Below are 16,792 nucleotides of genomic sequence, written 5' to 3' on the forward strand. Positions count from 1 at the left end.
CTGCGCCGCGGCTCACTAGGCTAATCTTCCACCTAGTGGCACCGGCACACCGAGTTCTAGTCCCGGTCGGGCACCAGATTCTGTCCCGGTTGCCCCTCTTCCAGGCCAGCTCTCTGCTGTGGCCAGGGAGTACAGTGGAGGATGGCCCAAGTGCTTGGGCCCTGCACCCCATGGGAGACCAGGAGAAGCACCTGGCTCCTGGCTTCGGATCAGCGCGGTGCACCAGCCGCAGCATGCTGGCTGTGGCGGCCGTTGGAGGGTGAACCAATGGCAAAGGAAGACCTTTCTCTCTGTCTCTCTCTCTCACTGTCCACTCTGCCTGTCAAAGAAAAAAAAAAAAGACTACATATGTATGATTCCACTTAGATGATATTTTGGAAAAGTCAAAACCATAAAGGGGCAAGAAATAGCTCTGTGGTTGCCAGGAGGAGGGTGAGAGGGAAGATGGACTTTATTATAAAGGGCAGCACCCGGGAAGTGGAGGGAGATATCAAGGACTGACTCTGCATCATGAATCTGATATGGAACTCATATGAACTGGTCCAAATTCATGGAACTGGGAATCCAAAAGGATACATTTTTGGGTATATGGATAAATATCTATTTTTCCCCAAAAGCCAGTAGTCACTTTCTATGCTTTATCACATGCTATGCTCTCCAGATAGTAACTGCTTTTAACTCTTCAGCCATATCTTTCCATATGTGTTCCTTGCATCTAAATAAAATGTTTAGCCCAGCTCCTAAGATTTGAGGCCCCCACATCCCACATTAGAGTGCCTAGTTTGCAGTCCCAGCTCTGCTTCTCTTTTCAGCTTCCTGTTAACATGCACCAATGAAGGCAGTAGGTAAGGACTCAAGTTCTTAGGTCCCTGCCACCCATGTGGGAGACCTGGATTGGACTCCAGGCTTTGGCCTTGCCCTGCCCTGCCCAGGCTGTTGTAGACATTTGGGGAGTGAACCAGCAGATAGAAGATCTCTTGTGTCTTTCCACTTTTCAAACAAATAAATAATTCAAATGAAGTGTCTGATTTGTTACTGTGTTTTCAGTGGTAGGCTTTACCTGTGGACTCCCACCTACAGAATATAGAGCTATTATGCATATCCATCCTCTTTCCCATGCAGACAACTGCACCTGTCATCCTGCAGTCTCCCAGGAAGACCACTGGATGTATCTGAATACCCTGTGAAGAGATTGAGATAACGGGTGGGAAAAAATTTGAGGATGAATTCATAACATATAGAAAATTAAGCCAAAATATGAATCAAAATTATTTGGCATGGAAACCACAAAGAAAACACACAATAAGTAGGGATTAAAATATATGACATGGCTCATTTGAATATTACTCACATGGTTACAATGAATACTAAATATGGTGCCAACAAAAATTATGATTTCCCTTTCTAAAAATTATATTTTTGTCTATTCCACAGGCAGAGAGAGCAACAGAAAGCGATCCTTTATCCACTGGTTCACTCCCCCAAATACCCACAGCAGATAGGGCGGCATCAGGCCAAAAGTGGGAGCTGGAAATGCAATCTGTGTCTTCCAGATAGGAGGCAGGGACCCAGTTACCCAAGCCGTCACTTGCTGCCTCGCAGGGTAAACGTTAGCAGGAAGTTGGACTCGGAAGCAGAGCCGGGTCTCCAGCCCAGCCACTCTAATAGGGATGTAGGTGTCCCAAACGACATTTTAAACACCAGATTTGGTACTGCTGCCAGCAGGCTGCAGTCTGGACCATTTCTCTGTGTTTTGTGTGTCATTCTGGAACATCTTCAGGGTCCCTAGGCTTCCCTTTCACCTGTGAGCTGGTGCTCCTTTTCCATAGTTCCTTTTATCTCTTAGAAGCTTTTGATGGTTTAGTAAAGCCGCTGCCTGTGGTACTGGCATCCCATATGGGCATCAGTTCAAGCCCTGCTGGGTCCACTTCCCATCCAGCTCCCTGCTAACTGGCCTGGGAAAGCAGCAGGTGACCCAAATGCTTTGGCCCCTGCCACCCACGTGGGACACCTGGAAGAAGTTCCGGGCTTCTGGTGTTGCAGCCATCTGAGGAGTAAACCAGCAGACGGAAGATTCTATCTCTCTGTCTCTGTCTCTCCTTCTCTCTGTGTAACTCTGATTTTCAAGTAAATAAATCCTTTTGAAAAATTAAAACATTCTCCGATAGTCTCCCTAGAAAGAGTATATTAAAAAGCAAGACCTTGAATCCCTAAAAATATCCTTAATCAACCTTCTTTAGTTGTTTAAATGTTTGTGGTCTTCTGGTTTCTGTTGTTGCTATTGAGAGGTATAAGCATTCCAATTCCTGACCTTTTGTGTGAGACTTTTTTTTTTTTTTTTTTGGACAGGCAGAGTGGACAGTGAGAGAGAGAGACAGAGAGAAAGGTCTTCCTTTGCCGTTGGTTCACCCTCCAATGGCCGCCACAGCCAGCATGCTGCGGCTGGTGCACCGCGCTGATCCGAAGCCAGGAGCCAGGTGCTTCTCCTGGTCTCCCATGGGGTGCAGGGCCCAAGCACTTGGGCCATCCTCCACTGCACTCCCTGGCCACAGCAGAGAGCTGGCCTGGAAGAGGGGCAACCGGGACAGAATCCGGCACCCCATTTTTGCTCTGAAAGCTTTTAGGGTTCCTTTTGTCCCCAGTGTTAGGAAATTATTAAGAAAAAGTGTTGGTGTGGCTCTTTCAACTACTGTACGGGACCTTTTCAATATGAAAAACCTCATCCTTCCTTGTGAAATGCTGTTTTTAGTTTTTTCTGTCTTGATTCTCTTTTTTTTTTGAACTCCTATTATTTGGAATTTTAATCTCTTAGATAGTGCTTTGATTTTTCTTTTCTTCTATTTCAACTCTGTCTTTTTGGTTTCTCTTTGGGAGATACCCTTATATCTTCTAACCCTTTTTTTGAAATTGCATTTCTGTCATATTGTTAATTTCCTAAAGCTGATTCTGAGTTTTAAAACAGACATTTGTTCTAGTTTCATACATTAAAGATTTCTTGGCTTTCAACTATAAATATTGGTCACAGTGGATTTTCCTGTTCTGGGGTCTCAAGTTAGAGGTTTTCCTGAAATGCCTGGTGAACACTGCCATGCTCAAGTTTAACAGTGGGGCACGAAATACCTAACTGGAAGCTCTGGGCTCATAGGTGGAGCTTAAAGGACTTGGGCTTCCCTGTAGGACAATCTTGATGTGCAGTTTAAAAAGGAAATATCGCAGACCAGAACATCTGGATCCTTACTGTTTGACACAGTCATATTCCCCAGAGAAGACTCTTCCAGTCTGACACCTGGAGGATATAAATTCTCTTCTGAGTGTCAGCCTGGCTATCAAAATTCTAAGCTGGAGGGGAAAAGTTGGTGGCTCAGCTTTCAGACTCCTTTCTTTGGTCTAGAGCATCCCCTCTGTGCTCTGCCCAGGGTCACCTGGCCAGAGGCCCTCTCTTTCATTCCCTGCAGATAATAAACCTGTGGTCCTTTATTATATAGGAAAAAGAATTGCTAGTTGGCTAGTTGGTATTGAAATGGACTTGTAAACCATACCTGTTTGTAGTCCCGCCTTTGCCACCCTCTTCAGGCATACTGTGAGCTCTCAGTTTTGCTTCATAACTTTTCCTGCTGCTGAATTGAACATTCAGTCTTGTCTAAATTATTCACGATTTTCAGCTTTTAGATTTTGTTGCTTTCATTTCTACCCTATCTAACATATTTCATCTCAGTATTGTTTGTCACAATGCCCTGTGTGTTCTTTTTACAAGTCATTTAGTAATTTTATTATTATGTTCTTCATCCCTGCCACTAGACTGTGAGCTCTCGGATGGAGGCCCTCATTTTATTGTTTAATTTATTCTTCATGCCTGTCACAGACTCAAACGATGGCGAAGAGGCTAAGAATATAGGCTTGGGTATGGATGTTCAAATCCCAGCTCCACCCCTTAGTATATGCACAGTTTTGGATAAATATTCTAACTGTGGCTCATTTTCTTCATCAGCAGAAGTTTAATTTTAAACCTCTCTCCTGGCATTTTTCAGATGGTTTAATGAGAGAACTCAGGTAAAGCACTTAGTATATACCTGCCACCTGGTAAGCAACCGATAAAGGTTAAGATAGACAAAAATGAATGATGAATTGTCCTAACATATGGTTTCTGTGTATACATATTCTGTACGCTTTGGCTCCCTTAATAACCGTAGGGTTTTCTGTTTCTTTTTTCCCCCACAGGATATCCATCACAAGGGTCACTGCTGATATCTCGCTTGCCAAACGCTCAGTGTTAAACAACCCCAGTAAGCATGCAATAATAGAAAGATCCAACACTAGGTCAAGCTTAGGTAAGTCTGCCGTGACTGTAAGTTCTGTGAACACTCCCTTCCTAGATAACTCCATGTGTCACAGAGCATAGAGAAAAACAGACACATGTCAGCAGTAGCTAGTGTTACAGTCTTAATGATTTCATGGTATGCAAGGATTTGCTATGATGGCTTCAGGTTAAAAATTCCACATGCTGTTGGCATGAATGTTTTGGTTGTGGTTTGTTTTCACTAATCTGAGCTTTGGTGTCTATGGACTTTATAAACTCCAGGCTTTCTATAAGTGCTACCATGAGCAAGCTTACTCTCTTCAAGGGTTCGTTTCCTCATCTTAAAATATAATAGTAAAGACCCATAGAATTATCATAAGCATTCAACATAATAATGCTGTATAAATGATGGATAGTATTATCTCAAGTATCCCTTCAGACTTGAATAACATCAATAATGTAACCCTATTCAGAATTGTGGGTGTGTATATATGTATTGGGTTTGATGAAGGATGTTCCTGGCCACCCTCCATTGATTTGAAGTATCAGTCTTTTTATTGGAAAAACACTTTAGGGATTTCAGTTAATATGTTTACAGGATGGGGTTTGGAGGTCTGAGTGTGACTGCTATGATCTAAGTGAGACTCTCTGGTAACTGTTCCATCTCTTCGGCACGGGGTAGAGTTTTGTTCATCACTGGTACATAGGTAACTTCCTGAACTCTTGGGTCTCTGATTACAAAGTAAACTTCCTGGTGATTATGTGAGATCTCTGAGCCTCTCGCTTTTTTTCTATTTACTTGCTAAATATATACATCTTTTAGGAGGCTGGTTTTTAATCTAGATGTTTTTAGTTTATTCTGAAGTATGATTATAACAGAAAAACTATTTAAAATACTAAATTTTAACTATTAGTAAGTATGGTGCTTTATAGAACTGTTTTGTTCCTCATGTTAATAATTTCTCATTGATGAGACTTCAAGAACATAGGTTTAGAAATGATAGGTGAAATTGGGATAATTTTACTTGCTATACTTTCTTCTTATGTGCTACTCTCTGACACTTAAAACACTTCCATAAATTACAGGATCATCACAGGAATTGTCATTAAATGCTCATTTCATAGATTGAACTGATCAGCAAAGTCTGGTAATTTATTTAGACTCATTGGTTGGACCAGTGACATGAGCAATCTGTTTAGATAGCCAAGAGTTTATCTTAATTGCATTTTTTAAAAAAGATTTATTTATTTGAAAGGCAGAATTACAGAGAGGTAGAGACAGAGAAAGTCTTCCATCCGCTGGTTCACTCCCCAGATGGCTGCAACAGCCAGAGCTGCACTGATCCGAAGCCAGAAGCTTCTTCTGGGTCTTCCATGTGGGTACAGGGGGGCCGCTGCTTTTCCAGGCCATAACAGAGAGCTGGATCAGAAGTGGAGCAGCTGGGGCTAGTGCTGTGGTGTAGCAGTGCTGGCATCCCATGTGGACACCAGTTCAAGACTTGGCTGCTCTACTTCCGATCCAGCTCTCTGCTATGGCCTGGGAAAGCAGTAGAAGATGGCCCAAGTGCCTGAGCCCCTGCACCCTCATGGGAGACCTGGAAGAAGCTCCTGGCTTCAGATCAGCACAGTTATGGCCAATTGGGAAATGAACCAGCAGATAGAGTACTTCTCTCTCTGTTCCTCTTCCTCTTCTTCCTCTTCTTCTTCCTCTTCTTCTTCTTCCTCTTCTTCCTCTTCTTCTTCCTCTTCCTCCTCTTCCTCTTCTTCCTCTTCTTCTTTTCTCTCTCTCTGCCTCTCCTCCTCTCTCTATGTAACTCTTTCAAGTAAAATAAATCTTAAAAAAAAAAAAGTGGAGTTGCTGGGACTTGAACTGATGCCCATATGGGATGCCAGCACTGCAGGTGGTGAGTTTACCCACTGCGCCACAGCACCGGCTCCCAATTGCATTGTTTTAAATGACCCTTCACCCCATACATTTTATTGACATACACTAGGCACCAAATGTCATGTTAAAATCTGGCAATCAAAAGATGAATTAGAGGAGGGCATTGTTGTACAGCAGTTAAGCTGCCACTTGGGACACCCACATCCCATTTCAGATGGCTGGTTTGTCCTGGCACCTCTGTTTGCAATCCAGCTTCCTACTGATGCCCATCCCAGCTCAACTGCTTGAGTCCCTGCCACACAGGTGGGAGACCCAGATGGAGTTCCAGGCTCCTGGCTACAGCTTGGGCCAGCCCTGGCTGTTGCAGGCATTTGGGGAGTGAACCAGTAGATGAAAGATTGATTTCCAACCCTACTCCCAGCCTCGTGTATGTGTGTGTATATGCACACGTGTGTTGTCCTGCCTTTCAAATAAATAAATCTTTGTTTTAAAAGATTAATTAGATGAAGCCCTGCTCCCCAACAAGAGCCTGTTGAACTAGAGGGCGCCCGGCAGAGTGGTTATGTTTTGAACTGGCTGCCAAGGAGTGATGCTGTGGGAGGTGCAGGCCACAGGGAAAGGCTGCCCAAGGAGCTGGCCCAGAGCTGAGCCTGGATGCATGATGAGGCCAAGCAAAAAGGGAACAGGGTGGTGGGCATGACAGCGATTTGAGACAGTGGAAGCTACAAGATGCTCCTAGAAAACATCTGTGCCTCATTTTAGCTGAAATGTGTGGTTTAAGAAAGAAGGTGGCCACTGTCAACTGAGAGAGAGGTGACATGAAGGAGTCTGGAGCTTATTCTTAAGGCATCAGGGAACTGCCTACAGATTTTCGGCACTTGCTCATTCAGTCAGCGAATACTGTTGAATATTAACGGTGTGCCAGGCATTATTCTAAGTGCCAGGGACACAGAAGGGAAGGACACGGCCGTCACAGAGGCTCCCCCCTACCCCACCCACAGGGAAAACCCGAAGGAAAACTTGAAGGTGTGGACGTCAGCAGAGAGCTACAGAAGATCGACCAGGGGCTGGTGGTCTCAGCAGACTGGAGAGTAGGCTGAGAAGGAAGGTGTAATTTCTGCTAACGGAGCAGAATGAATTGAGTGGTGGATATTTTAGCCTTGCAGCTCCCTGAGGAAGGGCCACCAGTCAGGTGACCGACACATTCAAGGAAGAGCCAGGAGGCCAGGGAGACCAGAGTGCAGTGAGCAAGGGAGATAAGGTCAGGGAGCTTGTGGCGGTGCTGATCACATGGGGCTGGGGCTTAGTAGGTTCTGCAAGAACCTTGAATTTTTTTAAAGATATTTATTTATTTGCATGTATTTCATAAATACAACTTTAGGCACATAGTAATTCTCCCCACCATACCCGCCCTCCCACCCACACTCCGACCCCTCTTCCTCCTCCCTCTCCTGTTCCCAGTCTTACTTTTTACTAAGATCTATTTTCAATGAACTTTATGAGAGATAAAGAGAGAGGGGTCTTCCATCCACTGGTTCACTCCCCAAGTGGCTGCAACAGCCGGAGATGAGCTGATCCGAAGGCAGGAGCCAGGATTGTCTTCCTTGTCTCCCACACGGGTGCAGGGGCCCAAGCACTCGGGCCATCTTCTACTGCTTTCCCAGGCCACAGCAGAGAGCTGGATCAGAAGAGGAGCAGCTGGGACTAAAACAGGTGCCCACAGAGGATGTGGGTGCTACAGGCAGAGGCTTAGCCCACTATGTCACTGTGCCAGCCCCAGGACCTTGTCTTTTACTGCGGTTGTGACAGGAAGTTGTAGGCCTGTGGAGACGTGACACAGTGTGACTTAGAAGGACCACTGAAAGCTTGTGTGGCAGAAGTGAAGTGAGGGACAAACTGGGAAGCTGCTGAAGCTGAGAGAGAAGGGAGAGGCTCTGTGCAGAAACATGCCTACTAACAAAGAGCAGTGTCTTTCAGCAGAATCTGGGTGGCAGCAGAGCGGGACTGGGCAAGATCACTTAGGAGGCTGTTGTCATCACTCTGGTTGGAGCATGAGAGAGGCCTGAAACAGGAGAGCGTGGCAGAGGGAAGCAGAGAAGGAAAGGAATCCGCAGATCGAAGAGCAGGATTGTCAGGATGTGCTCCTCAATTACATAGGGAATATGAAGGGGGAAATCCAGGAGAACTTCTAAGTTTTGGCTTTGAGAACTGCGGTCACTGATGGTGTTCCTGTGGGGACGGCTGGCTCAGGACGAGCAACGTGTGTGATGTGTGTGCGGTGTTCCAGAGGGTGATGGGAAGAAGAGGACTGCATCTGTGACGATGGGATTGTGCAGTGTGAGGCGCACCCCAGGCTCTTGTAGGTGATTATGTGTACACAGCTGGAACTGAATGGAAAAAACAGAGCTTCAGGGCTTAAGGTACCGTCAGCCCACACTGTTCACAGGAGCTCTGTTCTGTAGTCAGTGCAGGTGTGGATCAGTGAAAGCTGACCCGTGCCTCTTAGGGGAAGTGCAGGGCGCGGTTCCTGCAAGCCTGTCACAACACGAACATCAGGGGTCAGCACGTGACCGTGGGTTCTCATTTCTGTTGGAAGTCTCCTTACTGAGTGTACAAGCACACTGCTGATTCACTCCACCGTATGTGCTCTCTCCATAAGGCCCATCACAGCCTCCTCACACTAGGAGCATGACACAGCCCTTGAGCATTGTGTTTGGGGCCACTTTACAAAGGGAAGACCCGTAAAAAGCACAGAAGTACTAAATAGACCCCAGAAAGGACCCTTGTTTCCAGTGTGAGAACTGAAACAAGAAGAGGTAGCACTGCCTTGCTAAACCTCAGCTGGGAACATGCACAGTGGGTAACTCAAATGGTTTTGCCACTCTGTGTGGCCACAAATGGTTGCCCAGGTGCTAGCTCTAATGATTTTGGGATTGTAAGCAAATTTTCCCCCATACACAAATTCACCAATATTGACTGTCGTAGACTTTGGGAAGCTATTAGTTATACATGGTATCAGAGAGCTGAGACAGCAATGAGGCCCAGGCTCTGAAGAGTACCCAGTGTAGTGGAGCTGGCAGGGAAAGAGGGGTCTTCACACAGAACCAGAAGTATCTGCCAGGGCAGGCATTTGGCACAGCAGTTAAGATGCCACTTAGAGCACATGCATCCGTGTCAGTACCTGGTTTGAACCCTGGCTCCACATCGGATTCCCCACTTCCTGCAAAACACACCCTGGGAGGCGGGTGTGGAATCCCTGCCACCCCCGTGGGAGGCCCGGATTGACTTCCAGGCTCCTGGCTTTAGCCTGGCCCATTTCCTGCTGTTGTAGTCATTTGAGGAGTGAAGATACTTATCTCTAATCCATCTTTCTCTCTCACTCCTTCTCCTTCCCTCTCCCTTTCAAATAAATAGAAATGTAAGAAATGGAGGGAGGGAAGTATACTACAAGAGAGTATTTCAGTGCTCCAGCTGGTAGATAGAGTCAAGCACGGTGAAGATTGCAGGTTCACTCATTTTCTTAACAAAGCCCTTCCATCCTTGACTGCTCTACTCAAACAAAGGAAGTGAGGAGACTCGGAGGGACAAAACTCAGGACCACATGGAAGGTGGCTGTGAGGCCAGAACTAAGAGACTGGATTGGTAATCTGGATGAGCCCAGTGTGTCATCCCAACCTCCAGGAAACTCACAGTACAAAATCTTTTCTTGTATTTCTAAAGAGAGGGGAGGTGTATGTGTTATATATTAACAATTCTATGGACAGCATGAAGAGTCTTCATTTTTTCTCATTATATTGCTAAGATGGGTGATTTGAAAAAGAAAAGTCACAAAAGAGAATGATCAGAAGCTCCCTTTGCCAGAATAACATGTTAACTGACATGTTTGGGGTACCCTGTGGACTCGGCTATATGGGAAACATGCTTAAACTATAACTTTGTACAAAACTATGGATGCTGATACTTTGTTCAGAGTTCTACATTTTTGTTGCCTTTTTTTTTTTAAATGTTGCTTGTATATTTCTTTTTTAAACTTTTATTTAATAAATATAAATTTCCAAAGTACAGTTTATGGATTATAATGGCTTTTCCCCAGCCAGCGCCATGGCTCAATAGGCTAATCCTCTGCCTTGCGGCGCCGGCACATCGGGTTCTAGTCCTGGTCGGGGCGCCGGATTCTGTCCCGGTTGCCCCTCTTCCAGGCCAGCTCTCTGCTGTGGCTCCGGGAGTGCAGTGGAGGATGGCCCTAGTGCTTGGGCCCTGCACCCCATGGGAAACCAGGAGAAGCACCTGGCTCCTGCCTTCGGATCAGCGCGGTGCGCTGGCCGCAGCGCGCTGACCGCGGCGGCCATTGGAGGGTGAACCAACGGAAAAAGGAAGACCTTTCTCTCTGTCTCTCTCTCTCTCACTGTCCACTCTGCCTGTCAAAAATAAATAAATAAATAAATAATAATAATAAACTATGGCTCCCCCCCCATAACTTCTCTCCCACCCACAACCCTCCCATCTCCTGCTCCCTCTCCCATTCCATTCGCATCAAGATTCATTTTCAATTCTCTTTATATACAGAAGATCAACTTAGTATAAATTAAGTAAAGATTCAACAGTTTGCACCCACACCGAAACACAAAGTGTAAAATACTGTTTGAGTACTAGTTATAGCATTAATTCACATTGTACGACACATTAAGGACTTGGGTCTTTGTTACTGGCAGGTTGGGTAGTTGTTTTCAGTCTGTTTTCCATCACTAAACCAGGGGTATTGTATGTTTCAGGATTGCTGTTGGATGACTGTTTACCATGTAGTAGGAGATAAGTCGGTGGTGGTTGTGTATTATTAGTAGCTTCTAATTTGAAAACATACATAGTGTATATAATTCTTACCTTTCTTATTCAGTTACTGAGGAATGTAAGATACGATCTAGCTCTGAATAGAGACAGTATTGGCTTCTTCCCGTGAGTTCTGCCATGTGGAGTTACCATTGCTGCTTGAGAATTTTCTTCCAAATCAGTGGTTTCCACACTCTAGCCTGCATCAGAGGCACCGAGGGTACGTCAGGACACCGATCACTGCCCTGATGCCAGACTGATTTAGTAGGTCTGGGGTGAAGCATGAGAATTTGCATTTCTACTAAGGTCTTGGAAATTGTGCTTTAAAAAAACCATTGCTCAGTAAACAAAGGTGCTTTCTCAGTAACCCATTTCAGGAATTACTTTTATTCTGAAAATACTGTTTGACAATAGCAGTAGTCCACACACACACACACAATTTAACCCTTAGGACACAGATGTACAAACCAGCTGGCATCAGAAGCCCACAGAAGGTGTTAGAAACACAGAGGGCGGGGCCCCACCCCAGAGCTGTTGATTCAGGAAGTCTCAGGTGGAGTCTAAGAATCTGTATTTACAGCACATTTCCAAGGGGGTAGAGATGCTGCTGGTTCCAGAATCACATTTTAAAAACTTCCATTTAAACCATTTAAGTTGTGAAAGGTCATTTTGAATCCCTAAGTGATCAGATATTTTTCCCCTTTACATATAGATTATTTTACATTTAATTTCTACTAAGTCAACTTTGCTAATTATATTATTCAGAGCCATTATAACCTTTTGTTTTTGAAGTTTATGACTAAAGCTGTTACAAATATGAGAAATTCATACCTGATTAGTAATTTAACTTGGTATTTCTAATGCTGTATTATTGATAGAAAAGTCACAATCTTATTGTATTTGTGCTTTATATTTGTATACAACCTTTTTCTTGTTTTGTTTAATGCTTACCTTAAATTTGATTGTATATACAAGCTTTATTTGTTAAAAAAAAAAACCTAGATTTTTGGTAATTTGTATGTGTACATTTGCAGTTACTGGCTATCCTTTTTACTCTTTTTTATTGTCTTGTTTTTATTTTTTTAATTTTATTTAAAGTATACAAACTTCATGCATTTCAGGTACACAAATTTAGGCACACAGTGATTCCACCCTACTCTCCCTCCTGTCTGCACTCCCACCCTTCTTCCTCCTCCCTCTCCTATTCCCATTCTAATTTCTTACAAAGATCTATTTTCAGTTAACTTTATACTCATAAGATTAACCCTAGACTAACTAAAGAGTTCAACAAATAGTATGAACAACAACAAAAAACCAACCACAGTTGAGACTAGGGCTGTTAAAAAGCATCACATCTCACAGTGTCAATTGCACTCCTATAGATTACCATTTTTGGTACTCTAATAGTTACCACAGAGCAGAGAGACATATGGTATTTGTCTTTTGGGAACTGGCTTATTTCACTTAGTATAATGGTTTCCAGTTGCATCCATTTTCTTGCAAATGACAGGATTTCTTATTTAACTGCTGTATAGTATTCCATAGTGTATATATACCATAATTTCTTTATCCAGTCTTCAGTTGATAGACATCTGGGTTGATTTCATATCTTAGTTATTGTCAACTGAGCTGCAGTAAACCTTTCATATGCTCACTCTTTCATATGCTGATTTTGTTTCTAAGGGATTTTTTTAAAAAAACTTTTATATAATGAATATAAATTTCCAAAGTACAGAATATTGATTACAATGGCTTCCCCCCCATAATGTCCCTCCCACCTGCAACCCTCCCCTTTCCCACTCCCTCTCCCCTTCCATTCACATCAAGATTCATTTTCCATTCTCTTTATATACAGAAGATCAGTTTAGCATACATTAAGTAAAGATCTCAACAGTTTGCTCCCACACAGAAACATAAAGTGAAAAATACTGTTTGAGCACTAGTTATAGCATTAAATCTCAATGTACAGCACACTAAGGACAAAGATCCTACATGAGGAGTAAGTGCACAGTGACTCCTGTTGTTGACTTAACAAATTGACACTCTTGTTTATGGCCTCAGTCTAGCTGCCAAGGCTATGGAAGCCCCCTGAGTTCACCGACTCTGATCATATTTAGACAAGGCCATGGTCAAAGTGGAAGTTCTCTCCTCCCTTCAGAGAAAGGTACCTCCTTCTTTGATGACCTGTTCTTTCCACTGGGATCTCACTCGTGGAGATCTTTCATTTAGTTGTTTTTTTTTTTTTTTCCCCAGAGTGTCTTGGCTTTCCATGCCTGAAATACTCTCATGGGCTTTTCAGATGGATCCACATGCCTTAAGGGCTGATTCTGAGGCCAGAGTGCTGTTTAGGACATCTGCCATTCTATGGGTCTGCTGTGTATCTCACTTCCCATGTTGGATCATTCTCTCCCTTTTTGATTCTCTCAGCTAGTATTTGCAGACACTGTTCTTGTTTATGTGATCCCTTTGGTTCTTAGTCCTATCATTATGATCAATTGTGAATAGAAATTGATCACTGGGACTAGTGAGATGGCATTGATACATGCCACCTTGATGGGATTGAATTGGAATCCCCTGGTATGTTTCTAACTCTACTGTTTGAGGTAAGTCAGCTTGAGCATGTCCCGAATTGCACATCTCTTCCCTCTCTTAGTCCCACTCTTATATTTTCAGTGATCACTTTTCAGTTAAGTTTCAGCACTTAAGAAGAATTGTGTATTGATTACAGTGTTCAACCAAAAGTATTAAGTAGAACAAACAAACAAAAATACTAAGAGGGATAACATATCAAGTTGCTCATCAACAGTCAGGGTGAGGGCTGATCAAGTCACCGTTTCTCATAGTGTTCATTTCACTTTAACAGGTTTCCTTTTTGGTGCTCAGTTAGTTGTCACCTATCAAGGAGAACAAGTGGTATTTGTCCCTTTGGGATTGGTTTATTTCACTCAGCATAATGTTTTCCAAATTCCTGACAGGGATCACTTTTCAGTTAAAATATAAACACCTAAGAATAATTGTGTGTTAATTACAGAGTTCAACCAATGGTACTAGAACAAAAAAAAAATACTAAAATGGATAAAGTATTACATTGTACATCAACCGTCAGGACAAGAGCTGATCAAGTCACTGTTTCTTATAGTGTCCATTTCACTTCAACAAGTTTCCCCTTTGGTGCTCAGTTAGTTGTCGCCGATAAGGGAGAACTTATGATATTTGTCCCTTTGGGACTGGCTTAATTCACTCAGCATGATGTTTTCCAAATTCCTCCATCTTGTTGCAAATGACCGGGTTTCGTTGTTTATGACTGCTGTATAGTATTCTATAGAGTACATGTCCCATAATTTCTTTATCCAGTCTACTGTTGATGGGCATTTGGGTTGGTTCCAGGTCTTAGCTATTGTGAATTGAGCTGCAGTAAACATTAATGTGCAGACAGCTTGTTTGTTTGCCAATTTAAATTCCTTTGGGTAAATTCCAAGGAGTGGGATGGCTGGGTCGAACGGTAGGTAGGGTTATGTTCAGGTTTCTGAGGAATCTCCAGACTGACTTCCATAGTGGCTTAACCAATTTGCATTCCCACCAACAGTGGGTTAGTGTCCCTTTTTCCCCACATCCTCTCCAGCATCTATTGTTGGTAGATTTCTGAATGTGAGCCATTCTAACTGGGGTGAGGTGAAACCTCATTGTGGTTTTGATTTGCATTTCCCTGATTGCTAGTGATCTTGAACATTTTTTCATGTGTCTGTTGGCCATTTGGATTTCCTCTTTTGAAAAATGTCTATTGAGGTCCTTGGCCCATCTCTTAAGTGGGTTGTTTGTTTTGATGTTGTGGAGTTTCTTGATTTCTTTGTAGATTCTGGTTATCAACCCTTTATCAGTTGCATAGTTTGCAAATATATTTTCCCATTCTGTCGGTTGTCTCTTCACTTTCCTGACTGTTTCTTTTGCAGTACAGAAACTTCTCAATTTGATGCAATCCCAAATGTTAATTTTGGCTTTGACTGCCTGTGCTTCTGGGGTGTTTTCCAAGAAGTCATTGCCGATACCTATATCTTGCAGGGTTTTTCCAATGCTCTCTAATAATTTGATGGTGTTAGGTCGTAGATTTAAGTCTTTAATCCATGTTGAGTGAATTTTTGTGTAAGGTGAAAGGTAGGGGTCTTGCTTCATGGTTCTGCAATTGAAACACCAGAAATCAATCCAAACATCTACAGCCAACTCATATTTGATCAAGGATCCAAAACCAATCCCTGGAGTAAGGACAGTCTATTCAATAAATGGTGCTGGGAAAATTGGATTTCTTTGGGATTTTCTTTTAAAAGATTTATTTATTTATTTATTTGAAAGGCAGAGTTACAGAGGGGCAGAGAGAAAGAGGTGTCTTCCATATGCTGGTTCACTCTCCAAATGGCTGCAATGGCTGGAACTGGGCTGATCTGAAGCCAGGAACATGGAGCTTCTTCCAAGTCTCCCATGCAGATGCAGGGGCCCAAGGTCTTGGGCCATCTTCCACTGCTTTCCCAGGCCAGAAGCAGAGAGCTGAATTGGAAATGGAGCAGCCAGAACTCAAACTAGGGCCAATATGGGATGCTGGCACTGCAGGAGATGGCTTTACCCACTACGCTACCGTGCCAGACCCTTTATGGGATTTTTTTTAAAGCTTCTTAAAAGCAGCATGATTTTTTCAGTTTTGAAAACCTGTGTAAACAGGATTTCATCAAAGCACTTAATTTTTATATAATTGCTATCTTCTATACTTTTTGTTCAGCTTTCCTCTTTGTTCCTGTCTTGTATTTTATGTATTTCGGGTTAGTAACTACAGTCCATTTGATATATGGCAGGACTTGGAAGTTCCTAATAACATGACTGAGAGAGTGACACTTCAGAGTATACTCTAACCTGTATCTCCCAGGGCAGAAAAATGAGTTGTAGAAGACGGTTTGCAGAACACGACCAGAACTTAAAGTCCTAATAAAATGATGCAGTTTCTCCCTTCTGTTGTCTCACAGTGCAGATTCAGGGAACCCAAAACCTAGATCTGGTCACTGGCACAGCCATCAGGCTTCTAAGATAAATACTCAGTTCAGGAGGAGTAGGAGCAGAAAGGGGTCTCCTGGACAGCAATGGTACAGGGGCCCGCAGACACCCAAATCTCTAAGAGAAAGGAACCTTCCTCTCCAGTGGCAGAGAGAGCTGTGGTCCCGAGAGAGTAGACTAAACCGCTATTAATGTTTCTCTCTCTCTCCTGTATCAAAAATGGCCCTAGAATATGGGCACAGTCACAGCGAATGTACAGCAAAGTATGGTAAATAAAGCCCTAGATTTCTAACCAGAGGGCCAAAAAGATTGTGGAGAGAACACAGCTTAGGAAGTAAGCTCAGTCCGTTGTTCAGGAACTCATTACCACGTCCTCAAGGTGTGCACACAGGATATCATACTAATCAGCATACCCAAGATTTTGAGGAATGAATTCAGAGACAGAAGACTGCCCAGGTCCCAACTGGCAACTGCATGGCACACATGATGGTCAGATCAGGATCACACTGCTAAAGTTCCTAAAAGATAACTGATATGAACACTAGTTGGGGATTGCAGCCTGAACCCAACAGGGCTATCTGCGAACATGGAAAATACTACCATTCTCCCTAGGATTTAAGCAAGACCTAGAATCCCACAATATATTTATAATACAAGGTGTCTAAAAAGTTCCTAGAAAATGTGTTTTATTTTGAATACTATGAATTTCACATTTAATGCTTCACATTAAATTTTAGATTTTAATT

General features: G+C 43.2%; 1 protein-coding gene across 18 annotated transcripts in view; it reads left to right on the top strand.

Moving 5' to 3' along the window:
- The window catches only part of CACNB2 (calcium voltage-gated channel auxiliary subunit beta 2), a 510,382-nt gene that overhangs the window by 473,956 nt on the left and 19,634 nt on the right, over nucleotides 1–16,792 (top strand). For all 18 annotated transcript variants that reach the window (XM_051820340.2, XM_051820339.2, XM_051820342.2 and 15 more), the window contains 1 exon segment: nucleotides 4,219–4,328. In XM_051820340.2, coding sequence (XP_051676300.1) covers nucleotides 4,219–4,328 — 110 coding nt within the window.

Source organism: Oryctolagus cuniculus, chromosome 13, assembly GCF_964237555.1.
Source record: "Oryctolagus cuniculus chromosome 13, mOryCun1.1, whole genome shotgun sequence".
Classification (NCBI taxonomy): Eukaryota; Metazoa; Chordata; class Mammalia; order Lagomorpha; family Leporidae; genus Oryctolagus; species Oryctolagus cuniculus.